The sequence below is a fragment of the Triticum aestivum genome, chromosome 2B (genome assembly GCF_018294505.1).
Source record: "Triticum aestivum cultivar Chinese Spring chromosome 2B, IWGSC CS RefSeq v2.1, whole genome shotgun sequence".
In the NCBI taxonomy this organism is placed as follows: domain Eukaryota; kingdom Viridiplantae; phylum Streptophyta; class Magnoliopsida; order Poales; family Poaceae; genus Triticum; species Triticum aestivum.
In genome coordinates this window covers 716,678,742-716,700,139 of record NC_057798.1, presented here as the reverse complement: position 1 = coordinate 716,700,139, position 21,398 = coordinate 716,678,742, and the positions used below count along the sequence as shown (strand labels likewise).

At 48.1% G+C, this 21,398-nt stretch overlaps 2 protein-coding genes across 6 annotated transcripts; both read left to right on the top strand.

Moving 5' to 3' along the window:
• Positions 1-5,486: 5,486 nt before the first annotated feature.
• On the top strand, positions 5,487-10,994 carry LOC123046919 (S-locus-specific glycoprotein BS29-2). Of its 5 annotated transcripts, XM_044470354.1 has the most exons (8): positions 5,487-6,065; positions 6,279-7,774; positions 8,269-8,400; positions 8,501-8,670; positions 8,812-9,028; positions 9,133-9,358; positions 9,502-9,634; positions 10,042-10,993. In XM_044470354.1, exons 2-8 carry the CDS (start codon positions 6,475-6,477, stop codon positions 10,369-10,371), a joined length of 2,508 nt encoding a protein of 835 aa, XP_044326289.1. In that variant the 5' UTR covers positions 5,487-6,065; positions 6,279-6,474; the 3' UTR covers positions 10,372-10,993. The 5 variants fall into 5 exon arrangements, 4 of the variants coding, with proteins under 4 accessions (XP_044326289.1, XP_044326290.1, XP_044326288.1 ...); XR_006422679.1 differs by having other exon boundaries at positions 5,487-7,774; positions 9,133-9,425; positions 10,042-10,130; XM_044470355.1 differs by having other exon boundaries at positions 5,487-7,774; positions 8,504-8,670; positions 10,042-10,994.
• A 2,749-nt stretch (positions 10,995-13,743) lies between these two features.
• LOC123046918 (receptor-like serine/threonine-protein kinase SD1-8) lies at positions 13,744-20,920 on the top strand. Its single transcript, XM_044470352.1, has 8 exons — positions 13,744-16,574; positions 17,689-17,826; positions 17,911-18,104; positions 18,266-18,482; positions 18,600-18,825; positions 18,977-19,109; positions 19,319-20,613; positions 20,771-20,920. Exons 1-7 carry the CDS (start codon positions 15,266-15,268, stop codon positions 19,601-19,603), a joined length of 2,502 nt encoding a protein of 833 aa, XP_044326287.1. The 5' UTR covers positions 13,744-15,265; the 3' UTR covers positions 19,604-20,613; positions 20,771-20,920.
• Positions 20,921-21,398: the final 478 nt, after the last annotated feature.

Below are 21,398 nucleotides of genomic sequence, written 5' to 3'. Positions count from 1 at the left end.
ACTATCGGTGTCAAGTAAATAGTGCGTGCATGCGTGGTATCCCTTGTTTGTCTGTCCTGAAAGGTTACTAAGAGCAGGCCAATCGTTGATGGTCACGAACAATAACGCCTTTAGGTTAAATTCCTCCTGTTTGTGCTCATCCCACGTACGTACACCGTTTCCATTCCACAGCTGTAAAAGTTCTTCAACTAATGGCCTTAGGTACACATCAATGTCATTGCCGGGTTGCTTAGGGCCTTGGATGAGAACTGGCATCATAATGAACTTCCGCTTCATGCACATCCAAGGAGGAAGGTTATACATACATAGAGTCACGGGCCAGGTGCTGTGATTGATGCTCTGCTCCCCGAAAGGATTAATGCCATCCACACTTAAAGCAAACCATACGTTCCTTGGCTCACTTGCAAACACATCCCAGTACTTTCTCTCGATTTTTCTCCACTGCGACCCGTCAGCGGGTGCTCTCAACTTCTCGTCTTTCCTACGGTACTCACTGTGCCATCGCATCAACTTGGCATGCTCTCCGTTTCTGAACAGACGTTTCAACCGTGGTATTATAGGAGCATACCACATCACCTTCACAGGAACCCTCTTCCTGGGGGGCACGCCGTCAACATCACCAGGGTCATCTCGTCTGATCTTATACTGTAATGCACCGCATACCGGGCATGCGTTCAGATCCTTGTACGCACCGCGGTAGAGGATGCAGTCATTAGGGCATGCATGTATCTTCTGCACCTCCAATCCTAGAGGGCATACGACCTTCTTTGCTGCGTATGTACTGTCAGGCAATTCGTTATCCTTTGGAAGCTTCTTCTTCAATATTTTCAGTAGCTTCTCAAATCCTTTGTCAGGCACATCATTCTCTGCCTTCCACTGCAGCAATTCCAGTACGGTACCGAGCTTTGTGTTGCCATCTTCGCAATTGGGGTACAACCCTTTTTTGTGGTCCTCTAACATGCAATCGAACTTCAGCTTCTCCTTTTGACTTTCGCATTGCGTCCTTGCATCGACAATGACCCGGCGGAGATCATCATCATCGGGCACATCGTCTGGTTCCTCTTGATCTTCAACAGCTTCGCCCGTTGTAGCATCATCGTGCACATTGTCTGGTTCCTCTTGATGTTCAGTACCATCACCGTATTCAGGGGGCACATAGTTGTCATCGTACTCTTCTTCTTCGCCGTCTTCCATTATAACCCCTATTTCTCCGTGCCTCGTCCATACAGTATAGTGTGGCATGAAACCCTTGTAAAGCAGGTGGGTGTGGAGGATTTTCCGGTCAGAGTAAGACTTCGTATTCCCACATATAGGGCATGGACAACACATAAAACCATTCTGCTTGTTTTCCTCAGCCACTTCGAGAAAATCATGCACGCCCTTAATGTACTCGGAGGTGTGTCTTGAACCGTACATCCATTGCCGGTTCATCTGCGTGCATTATATATAATTAAGTGTGTCAAAAATCATTACAGAACACTACAACCAAATTAATAGAAGTTCATCATCACACTAAAACCAAAGTACATACATAGTTCTCATCTAACAACATAAAGCTCTGCAGAGCATCTAAATTAATTAAACCATACACTGAAACTATGTAAAACATTTCAATGTGAAAACAAATGCGATCATAATCGCAACCAATGTAACAACCGATTCAACGGCATAATGATACCAAGCCTCGGTATGAATGGCATATTTTCTAATCTTTCTAATCTTCAAGCGCATTGCATCCATCTTGATCTTGTGATCATCGACGACATCCGCAACATGCAACTCCAATATCATCTTCTCCTCCTCAATTTTTCTAATTTTTTCCTTCAACAAATTGTTTTCTTCTTCAACTAAATTTAACCTCTCGACAATAGGGTCGGTTGGAATTTCCGGTTCAACAACCTCCTAGATAAATAAAATCCATGTCACCTTGGTCGGCATAATTGTCATAAACAATAAATGAACCAATAGTTATGAAAAGATAATATATACCACATCCGAATCATAGACAGGACGAGGGCCGACGGGGGCGGATACCAAAACCATCGCACTATATAAGATGCAATAATAAAAGTAAGAAAATTATACAAGTATCTATATAAACATACAAGTAAGAGGCTCACCACGGTGGTGCCAGCGACGAGATCGGCGCGGGCGATCGACGGCGGTGAAGACGGGGACGGGACGTGACGGACCGCTAAATCTAGACAAATATTGAGGAAAATGGAGCTTGGAGGTGGAGCTTGGAGAGGAGAAAGCTTAAGTAGTGCGGCTCGGGCATTCCATCGAACACCTCGTGTGCATAGGAGGTGAGCTAGAGCACCACAAAGCTCCCTCCTCGCATGCCACGAAAAATAGAGCAGTGAGAGTGCTCTGCTCACGGGGTATATATAGGTAACTAATTGGTCCCGGTTCATGGCTTGAACCGGGACTAAAGGGAAGCCTTTGGTCCCGATTCAGGCGACCAACCGGGACCAATGGTGGTGGGCCAGGAGCAAGGCACATTGGTCCCGGTTCGTCCCACCAACCGGGACCAAAAGGTCCAGACAAACCGGGACCAATGGCCCACGTGGCCCGACCGGCCCCCGGGGCTCACGAACCGGGTCCAATGCCCCCATTGGTCCCGGTTCTGGATTGAACCGGGACTAATGGGCTGAGACGGCCTGGACCATTGCCCCCTTTTCTACTAGTGTATGCAACTGACCCCCTCCCCCGCCGCCCGACAAAAACAAAGCCTAGTTGCAACCATGTTGGAAGACATGTAGTTTGTAGTGGGGGGGAGGGAAGGGTGACGCTTGTAGTTGCATGACTAGTGTGGGACATGCAACTCCCTCGCCTCCCCGTCGCCCCTGTTGTCAAAACAAATCATAATTGCATGAAGTTGAAAGACATGCAAATGCAGTCGAGGGCCGACGCTTGCAATTGAATGACTAGTGTGGGAAATGCAACTGCAACCCCCCCCCTCTCCATGTCGCCCCCTCCGACAAAATAAAGCCCAATTGCAACCATGTTAGAAGATGTGTAGTTGGAATCAGGGCGCAACGCTTGAAGTTGCATTCCTAGTGTGGGACACGCAACTGCCCCTCCTTTTCCCCCTCCCCCCGCCCTCTTCGACAAACAAATCCCAGTTATAACCATGTTGGAAAACATGCAGTTGCAGTCGTGGGGTGACACTTGTAGTTGCATGGATAGTGTGGGACATGCAACTGACCACCGCCCCTCTCTTTGACGCCCCCTCCAAGACAACAATATGTAGTTGCGCCCAAGTTCAAAGACATGCAGTTGCAGTCATGTGCACCACTTACAGTTGCATGACTAGAATTGGACATGCAACTAACCCCCAATCGCCTTCGTCCCCTCCGACAAAACAATCCAATTTGCAACCAAGTTAGAATGCATGTAGTTGTAGTTGGGGGCGATGCTTGAAGTTGCATGACTATAATTGGGCATGCAACTGACCCTGTCCCCCGATATTCCCCTCTAACAAACAAAGCTCAGTTGCAACCAAGTTAGAAGACATGCATTCCTCAGGAAAAAAAGTTATAAGACATGCAGTCGAGGGCGACACTTACAGTTGCATGACTACATTTGGACATGCAACTACCACCTCTCCCCTCCGCCCCTCCGACAAAACAAAGCCCGGGTGCACCATGTTGGAAGACATGCAATTGCAGACAAGGGTGACGCCTTGCAGTTTCATGACTAGTGCGGGACATGCAACTGGCCCCCTTCTCCGCGCTGCTCCCTCCGATAAAACAAAGCATACTTGCAATCATGTTAGGAAACCTAAATTTGCAATCAGGGGCGACAATTGTAGTTGTCGGCCTATTATCGGACATGCAATTATAGTGGGGGTGACACTTGCAGTTGCAAGCCTAGTATCAGACATGCAACTCCCACCTTCCAAAACAAAACCGCAAAAACCAGTTGCAACCATGTTGGAAGACATGCAGTTGCAGTTGTGGAGGAGGGCACTTCCTGTTATACATGAAACTCCTAGCTTCCGAAACAAGAAACAAAAAAGACAAGTTGCAACCATGTTGGAAAACATGCAGTTGCAGTTGTGGAGGAGGGCACTTCCTGTTATACATGAAACTCCTAGCTTCCGAAACAAGAAACAAAAAAGACAAGTTGCAACCATGTTGGAAAACATGCAGCTGCAGTCGGGGCGACACTTGCAATGGCGGGCCTACTATCGGACATGCAATCACAATGGGAGCAACACTTGGAGTTGCGAGATTGGTATCAAACATGCAACAACCACCTTATAAAGAAACAAAAACAAAAAGAGCAGGTGCGACCATGTTAGAAGACATGTTGTTGCAATGGGGGCGACGCATACAGTTGTGAGCCTAGTATTGGACATGCAACTCCCACCTTCAAAAAAATAGTTGCAACCATGTTTAAAAAATAGATGCAGCTACAGTTGCATCTGGACATGGAACTACGCCCCTGCCCTCCTTGGACTTGCCCCACCCCATCTCTCCCACCACCCTCCAAAGAAAATACAAGGCCAAATTGTAGTTGGGAGGGGAAACATGAAGTTGCGGTCAGGGTGGCACTTGCAGTTGCAAGCCTACTGTCGGGCATGCAATTGGAAGTCATGCAGTTGTAGTCAGGGTGTTAGTTGCAGTTGCAGTTGCAGGCATAGTGCTAGGATGCAACTACCCCCACTCCCTCAGACTTGCTACTGCCCACCAACCCTCTCTCCCGCCGCCCCGATAAAAACACAAGGCGGTTGCGGTCGGGGGAGAGGCATGCAGTTGTAAGCCCCATCAGATGTGAATTTCTTGGGCGGGGGTGACACTTACCACTCCATTATTTTGAGTTGAAGTCGCATTTCTGCACTTGTTGTTTGTACTTTATATAAGTGTTGGATTCCCATGAAATTGATAGGATACTTGTTAGTATGTGTTATAGGTCCTACAGGTGAGTATATGTATACATTTATTTTGTATATATTTCTCTCAAAAAGATTGTTAGTCCCCCATGTAGATAGGGATGCGCTAGAAGTTTATTAATGAAGGTTGTTGATCTCATAAGTGAACTTACCATCAATTTTAACCTTCATAGATAGAAAAAATGAAATGATTTGTCAATCTTTGTCGGTGGGAACTGGAAAGGGCTTAACCATAATCTAGTATGAAAATTAGCTTTTTTTTAGGCAAGTATGAAAATTAGCTTTTTTTTAGGCAAGTATGAAAATTAGCTTTGAGTACATATTCAACATCTCACTGTTCTTTAGTTTCCTCGTGAAAACTGTCTGTCACCGTGTCACGGATATCCTTGGAACTCAGTAGGGTTCACATTCTCTTCACACTGAGACAAGCGTGCCTTCCATTTTTTATTTCAGATCGACAAGTTTTTGTTTTTGTTTTTTTGCACACATTAGTATTTTTTTCCCACACATTAGCATTGAGCCCACGCTCCTTTTTTTCACTCTTATAGGCTAGAATCGGTCCACCGAAGCCCATTCTACCGCTCAGCCCGCTTCAGCGCTTCATCCCCAACTCCGTCCTCTCCGCTCGCACGCCGCCGGACAACGGCACAACCCCGCGGTAACGACACACTCCATCTGTACCCACTCGCCGGCCGTGTCAGCAGATATGAACGCCGCCCACCGCCGAACAAATCCATGTGTTACTGCCCTAATTTCTCGCGCGACTTCGCTTCGCGACGGGAGGAAATAAGAACGGAGAGGGATTGGCCACGGCGGCCAATGGCGGCGGCGACAGGTCACCCGCCACCCGCGCTTGGCCGGCCCCACCATCGCCATCTTCATCGACGCGCAAGAGGATCTGGCCCTCCAGTGACGGCGCGGCGTCGTCGACGGGATCTGCGGGCCGCGGCGGCGGGCCCCGATTCCCCAGTCCCCACGGCAACCAGCTGGCCATTCCCGCTTCCCGGGCCATTGCGTTGGCACCCCACCAGCGTGCCTCAGGTCCGAGTCGTCCCAACTCCCAACAGCACGGACGTTGCTCCAACCCTCGGATGCACTTTTGGGTTCACAAGTTAGAATCCGCTGAGGTTCCACCCAAGTCCAAGATTCCACCGCTGGAACGCGCGCGGTATGTCATATTTTATCTCCTCGACCACTCAAGTCAAAACTTGAAAAGTCAAGCATTGTCATCATGTCATGGGTGGGCAGGCAGATGAAATTGCATCGAAAGTCATGGGTTTGACGGCCATAATCATGTAGAGAAATGCAGATAACAGCTACTGATGCAAATAATACTGGCTGACACTAACGCGAAAGCTGCGGGACATGTATTGTATTGCAGGCTTGCAACTTCTTGGAAGATTAACTGCCATATTATGTAACTAAGTGTTGTTCTCTCTGATCGAAGGAGGACCAGAATTCAAACTTCGGTAGGTAAGCTGGTGGGCACTTTGTAGAACAGTGCTGGAGGATGCACCTATAAGCCGCCTAAGGCTATAACCATTCTTCTTCACCAGGAGTAAGAAGGGTCGCTGACTATGGAGGAGTTAACCTCCAGCCACCTCCTCAGCCTTCTTCTCTGCTCGTTCTTGGCCCTTTCTCCCATAGCCTTTGCTGCTGAGGTTACTGACACGCTCGGCAAGGGCCAGAATGTCAGTGATGGCGAGACACTCGTCTCAGCCGGTGGGTCATTCACCCTGGGGTTCTTCTCCCCTGGGGTGGCTGCCAAGAGATATCTTGGTATATGGTTCACCATGTCCGAGGACGTCGTCAGTTGGGTAGCCAACGCTGACCGTCCTCTCACTGACGCTTTTGGGGTGTTGGTGATCAGTGGCACCGGAAGCCTTCTCCTGCTGGATAGCTCCGGTCAAGTCGTGTGGTCTTCAAACACGACAGGCACCGGCGTCATGACAGCGCACTTGCTCAATTCGGGCAATCTGGTCTTGAGCGACGGAAGCGGAGGTGCCGCCATGTGGCAGTCGTTCGATCACTTGTCGAACACGCAGCTTCCAGGCATGAAGATCGGCAAGAACCTGTGGACTGGTGCAGAGTGGCGGCTTACGTCGTGGCGTTCGCTGAATGACCCTTCCCCAGGTAACTTCCACTACACGACCAATTTGGAAGGCGTACCGCAAAACGTTCTCTTGGATGGTGATAAAGTGATATACCGTACCGGACCATGGAACGGCCAATGGTTCAGCGGTGTCACGGAGATGGCCACATATTCAGACATGTTTGCCTACCAGTTGACAAACACCCCAAGCGAGGTAACCTACGGTTATGTCGCCAAGCCTGGAGCACCCTTGTCACATCTACTGCTCACCCACGACGGAGTATTCCGGCGCCTAGTGTGGGAGCCGAGCAGCTTGGCATGGAAGGTTTTCTTCCAAGGGCCGAGGGACATCTGCGACGACTACGGGAAGTGCGGGGCATTTGGTATGTGCAATGCCAATGCGCCGTCGACGTCATTCTGCAACTGCATCAAGGGGTTCAGCCCGACGTCTCCGGTGCAGTGGAAGATGAGGGGCACCTCCAACGGATGCCACCGAAACGTCATGTTGGACTGTGGCAATGGAACTTCCACCACAGATGGTTTCGTGGTGATGCACGGAGTGAAGCTTCCCGATACACGCAATGCGTCGGCGGATGCAAGCATCACGTTGGAAGAATGCAGCACGAAGTGCCTGGCGAACTGTTCATGCCTAGGCTATGCAGCATTAGATATCCGGGGAGGAGGCGTTGGAACTGGGTGCATCATCTGGAAAGATGACCTCATGGATCTGCGGTATGTAGATGGAGGACAAACCCTCTATCTAAGATCTGCCAAGTCTGAATTAGGTACGTCCAGTTCTCCTTAAACACTTGGTGTGAGCCCACTTTTCCTTTCGTAGGCCCATGAAATTTACTGTGACCTCTTTACTCAAGCCTGGATGTTTCTTAAAACCAGATGGTAAAATAGTGCACAATCTGGGTATCTTTTTAAACTTCACGACTAGTGATAATTTCCATCTGCAGAATTAAGATTGATGATGGTAGAGTGATTATATTTTTGTGGTAGTCTGTAGGCAATCTAGATGGTAATCTTCCTTTTGGAGCTGCATCTGTCAAATTTCTTGAATTTAATGATAAACTAAGTTAGCAATACCATGACTAGCAAGATGAAAAAGAATCTAAACTTATTCTACAGAGGGAATACAAGTGGGTGCTCTCCGTTGCTTATGTCTATTGATAAACTGATACCATGCGCGATCATGCTTTCCTCTGCTGCTGTTTTGCCATCTGCTGAACTTACCCTAATCATGCATGTAAAATATGTTTTAAAACTGTAACAGCTGAGGTGCGGCACCCAGCATTTCCAACTGGGCTTATTATTGGTCCATCAATAGCCTCCCTTGTCGTGGTTCTCTTTGCTCTTTGGTTGTTCGCTGTTGTGAGGAGACGACGACGGGAATCAAGAATATCAGGTAACAACATGATCATGCACACTGATTGCTTTCACATCCGTTTCTTGCAATGATAAGGAGAATGCTGTAAACATTCTGATAAGCCTGATTATTTTTCCAGTAGACAATGCCCAGGGAGGTGCAAATGGGGCTGGTGCTGATACTCGCTCCAATCCTGCTTTGACTGTCCAGTCCGTCCGTGCAGTTGGTCTTCCTACTATAATAGAGGCTACAGGAAATTTCTCTGAAGCAAATATCATCGGTGAGGGCGAATATAGTGTCGTCTATAAGGTATTATTTATTCCTTGTACATATCAACTGACATTTGTCACAGATTGACTGCACAGTACACACAGAGTAATGAAATCAGACTTCCTAACCACATCCTATCTACTGAATCTACATGGTAACATGGTACTGTATTATCACCAGGGGCAGCTACACGATGATACAATAGTTGCTGTGAAGAGGCTGAAACACTATCGTCTTACTAATAAAGGCAGGGAACATTTCTCAAGGGAAGTGGAAATGATGTCAAAGCTCATGCATGCTAATCTTGCTAAGCTCCTCTGCTATTGCCAGGAAGCAGATGAGTGGATATTAGTCTATGAGTGGATGGAGCGCCAGAGTTTGAATCTCTACATTTTTGGTACTAGTTCCAATGCATGACATGTTAATCTATCATTATGTACAGATGTAACCCACAACTATTCCAATCTGTTTTTGGCCTGACACACCTATTTGGAAACGCAGGGGAAGAAAACGGATTCCGTTTCTCACTGAATTGGGGGCAAAGACTGGGAATAATACGTGGGATCGCCGTAGGTGTTAAATTTCTTCACGGAGAGGGATTCATTCACAGGGATCTAAAACCTGGCAATATACTTGTCAGTGACACGTGGCATCCCAAGATAGCGGACTTTGCCACCGCGAAGCTGTTTATCGACAAGCAGACAAATCCGACATTAGTACTGACGCCGTATGATTGAAATTTCCAACTCATTTAGTGTTACATATTCAAGTTAGACTACTTGGACATGAAGAATGTATGATTGTTCCTTTTCCCTGTTTCTCCATGTCCAAGGGACCTGAATTAACCCCAATGTTTTGTGTTAAATGAAGGGGATATGTCGCTCCGGAGTATTCATCGGAAGGGGCCCTGACGTACAAGTGTGATGTATATAGTTTTGGAGTCCTGTTGTTGGAGATAGTCAGTGGAAAAAGGAGAACAAGCATTCAAACTTTCCTTCTTCATGTAAGTCTGCTCATGACAAAACATATATACTCCTCCCTTATGCATCCTCTAATTTCTTCTCACTGAAACGGTGGCACTAAGTATGACGTAATCTTTGTTCAGCGTGCTACACAATATCCCAACACAAGTTAACCATCCACACATAGCCCTATCGAAAGACGAGTGCTATTCTGTATAAAAAGGGCAACCTGGTGCATGTAGCTCCCGCTTGCGCAGGGTCCAGGGAAGGGTCCGACCACTTTGGGTCTATAGTACGCAGCCTTTCCCTACATTTCTGTAAGAGGCTGTTTCCAGGACTTGAACCCATGACCTCATGGTCACAAGGCAGCAGCTTTACCACTGCGCCAAGGCTCCCCTTCGAGTGCTATTCTGTATAACTGAACTTTTTTTTCCTTTCCTTTTTGCAGGCCTGGGAATTGTGGAATCAACGCAAGATCAGGGAGCTTCTTGATCCGCAAGTGGGTGAACCTAGAGGCGAGGTCTTGTCAGGGCTAGCCAGATGCATCCAGATTGGCCTTCTCTGCGTGCAGCATTTGCCTGAGCACAGGCCTTCAATGCCTGAAGTTGTGGCAATGCTAAGCGGCACCAGCTCACAGCTCCCTACGCCATGCAAACCCACACCGAACAGCGGAGCAGTACCCGGCACACAACCCGGACCGAGGCAGACCTTCTTACAGTGGCTATTCCACTCATGTGGCCGTGACTTCGCGAGCCCACGCATGGTAGCTACGGTGTAGTGCTTCGGTCTATGAGGGCGAGGCAGTGGCAGTGCAACTGAAGTAAGCGTAAATTTTACTACCAGTTCGGACGTCGCGGCCTGAAATTGACGTTTTATTTTTGTACTTTTAACACTGGGTATCTCCATCAGACTATCACCTTCATATTCCTTTCTGGATTTGTGCTTGTTCGAACCACGGCAAGTTTATCGGAACTTTTGTTATGAAAACAATAATTGACACACACCAGGTAGAATGTGTGGTGGATGTTTCGTATGTCACTTTCTTACCTCTTATCAGATCTCAGCCTTAAAGTTTTGGAAACAAGAGCAGACTGAAACACAGCAAAGTGCACAGCTTGCGCTCCGAACTGAACTGGTGCAGTGCAAAGTCAGGAGAGTAAATCTTGTGTGGGCAACTGGGCAATGCTAATATGCTATGATCCACAGTCCCAGTAGCAAATGGAACATGGAGGCCTACTGGATGAACAAGTAACATGCCAGTGATGCATTGCAGGTTTTGCAGCACAACGTTTGCACCTGCGGCTCCACGGTTGGGCCGTAGCCCTGTACTCTTTGGGTGTTCGTCCTAGCAGAATGGGAGTGCTTACAGGCCCAGGATTGATTTTTCCCAGGCTCAGAATCTGCTTCGTCCATGCCGTCTGTGTCTGTCCCTGCAGCAAACAGTTGGTTTTCCTACCATGCCAGGTAATCTTCCTAAGGCCTTGTTCGGTTACGTGCGAATCCGAGTGGATTAAAGGGATTTGAGGGGGATTTAAACCTCTTGTAAGTCAAAATACAAACCAATCCTTGCCAATCCCCTTCAATCCTCTTGGGGAGAGGATTAACCGAACAAGCCCTAAAGTAGAGCATATCATTCGCAAAGGGGGATTTAGCAGTTCATCATCCAAGGTGCTAATTATTTCTTGCACTTATGAACTGAAACCAGAGGCTAACGCGCATCTTCGCCATGCCGTTCTTCACTGGTGGGATATCTTTTTTCTCTAGCAGGTTATTTGTGGTTGATTGTTTCTTTTTGGTTTCATCTGTGTTGGATTCTTTTGACAAAAGGTGGATTTTATTGACTCAAAATGAAGCATCAAGAGGATACAATTACAATAAGCACACACCCGGCCTCTACATAACCAGGATGCATACAGCCAATATCAACACACACACAAAAAAAAACACCGGCAAAGAGCAAAGTCATACAAGACTCAAGCTATGCCTAAGCGAGGGAAAAGAAAGAAACTCTAAAACAATCATAACAATGGTCGATAAACTACATCAACCACTATATCCGCACCAACCATCTCTTGACAGTACAAGCGCAATGAGAAAGTTTTTTCAACAGCAACGCGTTCAGGAAGGAAATGGCACTCAAACGTCATCATCACTAGATCCAACCAACAAAGGTCATACTCTAGGGTTTCACCCTGAAGAACACATCCGAGCAATGCCTTCATCAAATCGAAGTCATCATGTTATCGCCACCACTTTCCGCGATCCCAGGAGCTACAAGTGTGGCACAGTCTTTACGTGCCAGCACGACTACTGCTGCACAATCATCTCCTCTGCGTCAAGCCGCTGTCCATAGAATTTATCTCACCGCTGAATGCAAACTGGCCGGATTCAGAGCCGGATCTAAAGAAAAAACTCTCATGAAGACCCTTGAATGGCCACCGCAATCCGCCGCTCGAGTGGCCAGACGGTTCTGCCATGGTCAGGACGATAATCGCCCCCTCACATGGATCGGACGAACCACCTGCGGCCAAGTGACAACCATCGGCCAACCGATCTAAGTCCCAAGGCGCCACCACCAACCACCTTTGGTCTTGTGATCTGCTGACGGCAACAACGGCGGTGCACAAAAGAACGCAGATGACCCTTATCCTACGAAGCACCGATACGTCAAAAAGTTGACGTGTCCGCATACCGCACGTCGCCGACACGGCGATACGCACGATACGGCTAAGATACTCGTATCCCAGGCGTATCATGATTCCCGATTAAAAAGAAAAAGAGTGAATCAACCTGTGGTTGAGATGGTTAGGTGGACAGTGGTATCCCCAACCCACCAGGGTTCAAATCCTGGTGCTCGCATTATTTCTGGATTTATTTCAGGATTTCCGGCGTTGCGCTTTCAGTGGGAGGAGACGTTCCCGTCGACGACGAGGCGCCTACGGTTGCTTCGTAAATCTGAAGATGATATGCCGGCTCAGTCTCTCGGAGGTGCTCATGTTCCTGCTACTGCTACTGGCACAGAGGGAAATACTCAAATCACCATGTAATCTGCAGGAAATACTCTCCACTGCCGTCGCAACTCACAAGGTAAACATCAATTACCCCGAGCCCCTACCATACAACTATGGCCCCCAGTGATGTACTGATGTGTGCTTGATCTTAATGCATGCTTGGCTGCTTGCTGGCTTCCATAGACCGTAGTAGTGGACTCTCTCATTAGGTAGTAGTAGTAGTACTACTATACTAATTTGGATCTGATGTATGTCTGGCTGCTTGCTGGCTTTCCATGTGTGCTTGCCGCTTGTTGATGTTTGTGATATAAAATTATTACTTGTTGATGTTGTCGTTGCTGCTGTCTATTGCTAGGAAAGGAGATAGAAGTACAACATGGCATTGCAGGGAGTTCCATGGCATATATATATATATATATATATATATATATACTCGCCGTATCGCATATTGTTGTTTCTAAAAATTGCCGTATCCCGTATCGTCATACTCGTATCGCCGTATCGGTGCAACGTAGCCCTTATCTATCACCGACGCTGCCGTGCTCAACGTACTGCACAACCGGAGTAGCCGGAGGAAGCTTCGCTCCGAACCAGCACGACCTTGACCGCAGGCTGTTGGAGGAGGAAGGCCATTGCCAAGGCGTCACCATGTTTTTGTTTTTGTTTTATTTTACTTTACTTATATTTTCGGATATTCTATATTACAAAAAATACTTTACATAAAACATTCAAAAAAATGTTAATCAAGCATTTAAAATGATTAATGTGTATACCAAAAAATACAACGTGAAAATATGTATACAAAAAATGTAGACCATATATTTATAAGATGTTAATCCAAGAATTCGAAAACAATGTTGAACAAGTGTTCAAAAAATGTTAAACTTGTATTTGAAAAATGTTAAAAGAATATAAAAAATATGTTGACCATGGATCCAAAACATGTTAAACTTGTATTTGAAAAATGTTAAATGTGTATAAAAAAATGTTGACCATGTATTAAAAAATTTAAACTTGTACTGCAGAACAGGAGCTCACACAGTACTGCGCTTTTTTATTGGGATATGGGCTGGACTCAGTCCACCAAAGCCCTTTCGGCCCCGTCAGCCCGCTTCTTCCCCAGTCCTCCAGTCGCACGTGCGGCCAGACAGCGGCACAAGCCGCACAACATCAGTGCCCATTCGCCGGCGGCGGTGAGGAACGACGGCCACCGCCCTCCGCCGACCAACTCGATGTGCTACTCCCCTAGTTTCTTGGGCTACTTCGTTTCGCGGCGGGAGGAAATAGGAGTGCAGGATTTGCCAGGGCGGCCAATGGTGGCGGCGACGGGCCACCCACCACCGGCGCGCGGCCAGCCCCACCAGCGCCATCTTCATCGACACGTACGGGGAGCTGGCACTGCGGGGACGGCGCGGCGTCCTCGACGGGATTTGGGGGCGGCGGCCGCCACTCGCCGGCCTCCTCTGCTGCCCCCAATTCCCCACGGCAACCAACTGGTCCTTCCCGGGCCTCCGCGTCCTCCCAGTGGCGTCCCGCCGTGCCAACAGGGTGTGACTGGCGTCGGAGGTGGTGGCAGGTATCCCATTGCCTGACGGACGTCGACGCTTTCAAGCCCAATCTCCGGATGCATCTTCGGCGTCAGACGTTCAGGGAATCCACCCCAAGTTCCGGATGCAGTGATCCACACGGTATGTCATATTTTATCTCCACTATCGTGTGAAAAAAACTAGAGTATGAAGCATTATTGGTTTGAACTGTTGAAAGAACACTATCTATTCGAGTGTGCTGGAGAATCTGTCGATGCCAGCGCCGCTCAAAGGCTAAACCAATGAACTGGTCAACAGGCTAGATCTGGAAGTTCTTACCAGCCTTGCTAAGATTTCGAAATTGCGAGCCACAAATTGCATCTAAAGTGCTGTTCTCTGTAAGCGGTAAGCTCAACACGGCCTTCCATCTAGGGAGGAGACCGGATCAGGACATATTCAAACCTCCGACTTTGCTTGTAGCTGGTGTACCGATATTTTCATCTGAAAGGTCATACAAAATGCAGCAAACGGAATCAGTTGTTGCCAGTCGTTCGGTGATCTGTTGATCAAACAGAACACCATGTCTCCTGGCATGAAGCGAGCGGTACCTCACATCGTGTCGTTCACCTTGACACCTCGTCTTGTCGACATGCTTGGTACGAATGTACTGAAGAATCTGTCAGTGCTGACGCTCAAAAATTTCTTGCCCGGCAAGTTTCTCGCTGGAGTTGGCTTTTTTTAATCAAAAAGGGGGGTTGTTAAATCTTATTTCTTAATCAAATTTTATATGGTCAACCAATCGGTTGGTGAACAAGTTCCTTGAAGTTTCTTCCAGCAGCCTTGCAAGAACCATTCAATGTAGACGCGGTTGATGTCAATCAAGGATTAAAAATTGCCGTGACAAGGCGCCGTCCTTACTTCCTACCCAAGACCAGCCACTGGATAATGTTTATCTTCTACAAGTGCATAATTCTGTCACTGCCCCTTCGGATGATTCAAGCACCAAATTAGGCCAGCCACATCCAAACACACGAAAAATGTATAAGGCCGGGTATATGTAGACCGGCGGTTAGCCTAGCTACCTTGTTCGAGTAGTCTTTTTCCCCAGATCCCGGGACAAGAAACACCAGCCATCATGTGGTCGAAGAATGAGCCACACCTCCAGAGCCTCCTGCTTATCGTCGTTCCGTTCCTCCTTGTTTCCACAGCCTCTGCCGCGAATCCTGTATCTGACATCCTCGACAAGGGCCGCAACATCACCGACGGTGAGACCCTTGTCTCAGCTGGTGGGTCATTCACCCTGGGTTTCTTCCCTCCTGGGGTGCTAGGCAAGCGATACCTTGGGATTTGGTTCTCCGTGGATGAGGACGCCATCTGTTGGGTAGCTAACAGAGACCATCCTCTCACTGACGCTCGCGGGGCGCTGGTGATCAGTGACACGGGAAGCCTTCTTTTAATTGATAGCTCCGGCCAGGTCGTGTGGTCTTCAAACACGACAGGCACTGCCTCAACGACGGTGCAGCTGCTCGAGTCTGGCAACCTAGTCTCAAGAGATGGGAACGCCAGCGGTGCCATCACGTGGCAGTCGTTTGACCACCCGTCAAACACATTGCTGCCCGGCATGAAGATTGGCAAGAACCTATGGACCGGGGAAGAGTGGTACCTCACGTCATGGCGTTCAGCTGACGACCCTGCCACAGGGAATTTTCGCTACATCACTGACACGGAGGGCGTACCACAAAATGTGATGTTGGATGGTGGCAAAAGGATTTACCGCACGGGACCGTGGAACGGCCTATGGTTCAGTGGTGTCACGGAGATGGGCACGTATTCTGACATGTTCATCTACCGATTGACGAGCAGCCCAAGCGAGATAACCTACGGCTATGTCGCCAAGGCTGGAACGCCCTTCTCACGTCTAGTTCTGACTGACGACGGACTATTCCGACGTCTGGTATGGGACACGAGCAGTCGAGCATGGAAGATCTTCTTCCAAGGGCCGAGGGATATCTGCGACCAGTACGGCAGGTGTGGGGCATTTGGACTGTGCAACGCCAGTGCACCGTCGACGTCGTTCTGCAGCTGCGTCAGGGGGTTCAGCCCAGCATCTCCCATGCAATGGAAGATGAGGGACACCTCCAACGGTTGCCGCCGAAATGTGACATTGGACTGTGGTAATGGAATATCCACCACGGATGGTTTTGTTGTGATGCAGGGAGTGAAGCTTCCTGATACGCACAACGCATCAGTGGATGCTAGCATCACGTTGGAGGAGTGCAGGACGAGGTGCCTGGCCAACTGTTCTTGTCTGGCGTATGCTCCATTGGATCTCAAAGGAGGAGGCACTGGAACAGGCTGCATCATCTGGAGAGAGGACCTCATGGACCTCCGGCTTGTAGATGGGGGGCAAAGCCTGTATCTGAGATTAGCCAAGACAGAATTAGGTAACCTACTACACCTTTTTTTGCAGAGGTATTGTTTACCTTTAAGACAATTAGCAATGCCATTTATTTGGTTTGTTGCCCTTACAAAAGCCAACCATGTAGTTCGCTTCCTCAAAAAGGCAGTCTTTGGCTCGGTTTCTCAAAAAAGTTGTCTCGTTTACCTTTCCGTTCAAGGTTTAGAAAGTCCACTCTCTTTCAAATAAGATTCCGGGTGCTGCTAACTTAGGGGTGCTCTTGAGAAGCACAAGTGCACAACATGGATGTCACCTCCTTCCTCACGTATGATCTCCACCCATCTAGCTTTGAAATTGGAGATATTAATTTTAAATAAAGATCATATAGAACTCCAGCATTTAACTTAATATATTTAATTTGGTGTGTACTGTAGCAACTAAGGCTGTCAATTCTAAAGATGTTAAGCATGGATCGGCGGTAATTTTGAACTTGCATGATGCTGTTTTCATAGACAACAGACCTAATGGGCGTTGACGAGTTTGCTAGTGGCGTGCGGCTGGGTGCGCGCCCAGCCCACCACCCGCGTTCGAGCCCCAGGCTCCGCAGGGTGTGTGCCTGGTTGTTTCTTCTCTATAAATTTCCATACGGGCTAGTTCCTTCTGGTCTCTTTTTTTTATATAAACAATTGACCCATGAAACGCTTCATTCCGTATAGGAAATGAGGAAAACGACAGGTTCAGTGTGAATCATACAAGCGAATATAAACAAGGTATATTTGAGGTGTGTGGAACATATATAAACCTGAACATCACACAAGTAGTATGAGAAAACATATAACTTTCATTTTGGGGGTGACAATTTGTGTAATAAGTAAAAGGAGTAGTTTTACAGAAGCAGTTAAAAGCAAGTAAACATGCCATAAATGGTACTCCCTCCACCCCGGTACACATTTCGAGGTTCAAGTTTCGTATCATGCCCCATACCGCACTAGATAGGTTGTTGCACAAACTGAACTGACACATACCTCCACTAACAATGTGCATGATTAAATCTGGTTTACCCTCCTCTCTGGTCTTGCCGTTTGCTGGATTGTTCTTACCTACATGCGCAATATAATGCAGCACATTTTCGCCGAAGCAACAATGCAGAACTGTCACAGGTGAACCGCAGCCACCCAAGTCGTTTCCTACTGGGATTGTTATTGGTGTAACAGTGCCCCTGGTCATTATTATTCTGGCTCTCGTTGCTTTCTGGTTTTCCCCCTGGAGGAGACGATGGAGCAGAGAAAGAATATTAGGTAAAATCTCAACTATATAGACACATTGGTCGTAGCATTGCGAAGAAGGATAGAAACAACCTGACAAGCCAATTTTTTTTGCAGTAGACAATCCTCCAAGGGTTTTAGACAATGCTTCAAGGGTTGTAGACAATGTCGCTCCTGATAGTCATCCTCCGAATCTTGCGTTACTCACGACGTCCTTCCCTGCAGTTGGTCTTCCTGCTGTAGTACAGGCTACAGGAAATTTCTCCGAAGCAAATATCATTGGCAAAGGCGGATTTAGTGTCATCTACAAGGTGTTAATTATTTCTTGTACATAGTATGAACTGACAACTTGTCACGCATTGACTACACAGTACACACAAAGAGTTTGAATTCAGAGTTTCAGTCATCCCAACTGCACCCTTCAGTATATCCGTGGAATCTACATCATAACACTTCATTGTACAATCACCAGGGGGAGCTAGATGGTTATGGAACGGTTGCTGTAAAGAGGCTCAAACAAGATAGTCTTAGCGAGAAAGTCAAGGGGGATTATGCAAGGGAAATAGTACTGATGTCAAGGTTCACACATGCCAATCTTGTTAAGCTTCTCTGTTATTGCCAAGAAAAAGCTGAGTGCATACTTGTCTACGAGTTCATGAGGAACAGAAGTTTGAATCTCTACATATTTGGTAATCACTGCATTGCATTCCATCTAATTTATCATGCATTACATGTAGAAACGCGTAAGACTCAACTTGCTATTCCTATCTGTTTTTATGCCTCACACGCCTATTAGCAACTGTCAGGAGAAGATAGCAGCCTCCGCTCCTTGCTGAATTGGGCGCAAAGAGTAAAGATAATTCGTGGGATCGCCGTAGGTCTGGAATGGCTTCACGGCGAGGGAGTCATTCACAGGGATCTAAAACCAGGCAATATACTTCTGAATGACACATTGGAACCTAAGATAGCAGACTTTGGCACTGCTAAGCCGTTAATTGAGGACCCGACAAATCAGACATTGGTGCAGACAGCGTACGTTTGAAATCTCAAATCCTCATCTATTAGTTGTTCCAAATTCAAGTCTAGCTAGTTGGCAACAGCTATGGATATTTCTTTTCCTGTTTCACTGCGTCCAGGAGAGACCTCAATTAACTCCATTTCTTTTCTTTTTTGCTAAATGAAGGGGGTATGTGGCTCCAGAATATGCAGGGGAAGGGACCCTGACATACAAGTGTGATGCATACAGCTTCGGAGTCGTCCTGCTGGAGATACTCGGTGGCAAAAGAAAAAAAGACGAGCCAACGTTCCTTCCTCAAGTAAGTACACGTCTCTAATTTTATTTTATTTTTTGCGGGGACACGTCTTCTAATTTCTTCTCACTGAAACGGGTGCCGCTGACTATAAACGAGTAATCTTGGTTCAGCTGGCAACGCAATACCCCAACACATGTTCCACACATTCCGAACATGGCCATATCGAAAAATGAGCGCGACGCTGTATGATGGCGCATTTCTTTCTTTTGCAGGTCTGGGAATCATGGAAGCAATGCGAGATCGGGGAGCTTCTTGATCCGCAAGTGGGTGAACCTGAAGCTGAGGCCTTTTCGGTGCTAGCCAGGTGCATCCATATTGGCCTTCTCTGCGTGCAGCATTTGCCAGAGCAGAGGCCTGCCATGCCTGAAGTTGTGGCAATGCTAACCAACACCGGCGTGCAGCTCCCCATGCCAAGCAAACCCACGGCCAATATCGGAGCTGGCCTTCAGGCACAACCAATATCGGATGACACCCCCGGACCGAGCCGGACCCGGTGACCATCCATCGTTTGAACAGTTTGTGATATCTTGGGACGAAAATGAAATGCTTTTAAGTTTGAGTGCCTCGTCCTCCATCTCCATGCATGGCTTAGTCTCGTTTCAGCTTATCAGGGTGAGAGTGTGTGCAAGAGGAGACTATTGCGGCATTTCTAACTTTGCCTCTTAACACTGGACGGGATGTGGCCTTCGTTTATCCTTTTCCTTTGAGAGGGTATGTGTTTAAATCGCGACATCCTTGTAAGTTTGTGAGGCAAATGCTATACCACAGGTTAAGCTTTGGAAATCGTTTGAAAACGGCGCGCTGTATGAATTTTCCGTCGGACACGTGCCACGCTGGACCGTGCGCCCACCCAAGCCGTCCCCCGCGCGAGACGCGTGTATTTGGTGGACCCACGAAGACCGCCCCTTATCTCTTTCCCTACCGCACGCACTCCATCCCCAACCTTCAGCCGCGCCCCTCCCCATGCCGTGTTTCTTCTCTCCCTTCCTCCGCGCTGCCGCGAAACCACCGCAAAGCACACTTCAGCTGCGCCCTGTGAAAGAACTCTCATGCCATGCTGCAATCCACAAGTTGAGCAGCGGTGTGTTGGAACCATGGCGAAACTTGCTGGATCCAGCCAGGGAAAAAGCTGGAACCACGGCCATGAGATGTTGCACAGATGCTGCGACAGGAGGCACCCCCAGGCCATAGGTTTTTTTTGCTGTAATAAGGGGGCGCGTTTTGGCTGCAACCAGCTGCGGTGTATGTTGGAACCGGCGAGGAATTTTGCTACATCTGATGTCTGTTTTTGCTGGAAATCATCGCATTTTTATTTTTGCTACTACCAGCTTGTGTTTTTTCTGGAACCCGCAGCCAATTTTGCTACTACCATTTTTTGGGGTTTGCTGGATTGCGCCATTTTTTGCTGGAACCAGTATCTTTTTTTCGGAATCAGTGTATTTTTTTTTGCTACCAACAGCTCCGCTGGCGAGCGCCGTCGTCATCGCATTACTGTTGCAACCAGAGGGTGAGCAACACCATCGAGCTCGTTTCCTTGCTATCACCGGCGGCAACGACATGTTTTTGTTGGAAGCAGGGATATTTTTTGCTGGAACCTGCATGTGTTTTGCTGCTACTGGCAAATTAATGGAGTTTTTTGTTTTTTGGCTGGGATTTTTTTGCAGGCGAACACTGTGGTCTGGGCGGACGATGGCGACGAGTCGTTCTTGGTGTTGGGACCGGCGGTGAGGTGCAACGACTAATGCCGTCGAGGATGCGCGGTGCTGCCACCGGTGAGGAGCGGCATCGCGGCGGCGAGAAAGGGGAAGGACGCAAGGTATGCTGGACGTCGGGGCGAAATCGGACGGCCGCACAACTCGCATCATACGGCTGGGATGCGACCGGTGGCACCTGCATGTGTTGGAAGCAGGGATATTTTTTGCTGGAACCTGCATGTGTTTTGCTGCTACTGGCAAATTAATGGAGTTTTTTGTTTTTTGGCTGGGATTTTTTTGCAGGCGAACACTGTGGTCTGGGCGGACGATGGCGACGAGTCGTTCTTGGTGCTGGGACCGGCGGTGAGGTGCAACGACTAATGCCGTCGAGGAGGCGCGGTGCTGCCACCGGTGAGGAGCGGCATCGCGGTGGCGAGAAAGGGGAAGGGCGCAAGGTATGCTGGACGTCGAGGTGAAATCGGACGGCCGCACAGCTCGCATCATACGGCTGGGATGCGACCGGCCCAACGTCAGGGATGAGTAGAGTTGCAAGTGGAACATGGATTAGGAACATGCACTGCAGCTTCATTTGTACCCA

Coding starts and splice junctions, on each gene's coding strand:
- LOC123046919 (XM_044470354.1), top strand. CDS start 6,475: ATGGAGGAGTTAACCTCCAGCCACCTCCTCAGCCTTCTTCTCTGCTCG. Junction 8,401..8,500: donor ACGGGAATCAAGAATATCAG/GTAACAACATGA, acceptor TTATTTTTCCAG/TAGACAATGCCCAGGGAGGT. Junction 9,029..9,132: donor TTTGAATCTCTACATTTTTG/GTACTAGTTCCA, acceptor TTGGAAACGCAG/GGGAAGAAAACGGATTCCGT.
- LOC123046918 (XM_044470352.1), top strand. CDS start 15,266: ATGTGGTCGAAGAATGAGCCACACCTCCAGAGCCTCCTGCTTATCGTC. Junction 16,575..17,688: donor ATTAGCCAAGACAGAATTAG/GTAACCTACTAC, acceptor GAACTGTCACAG/GTGAACCGCAGCCACCCAAG. Junction 17,827..17,910: donor GAGCAGAGAAAGAATATTAG/GTAAAATCTCAA, acceptor TTTTTTTTGCAG/TAGACAATCCTCCAAGGGTT.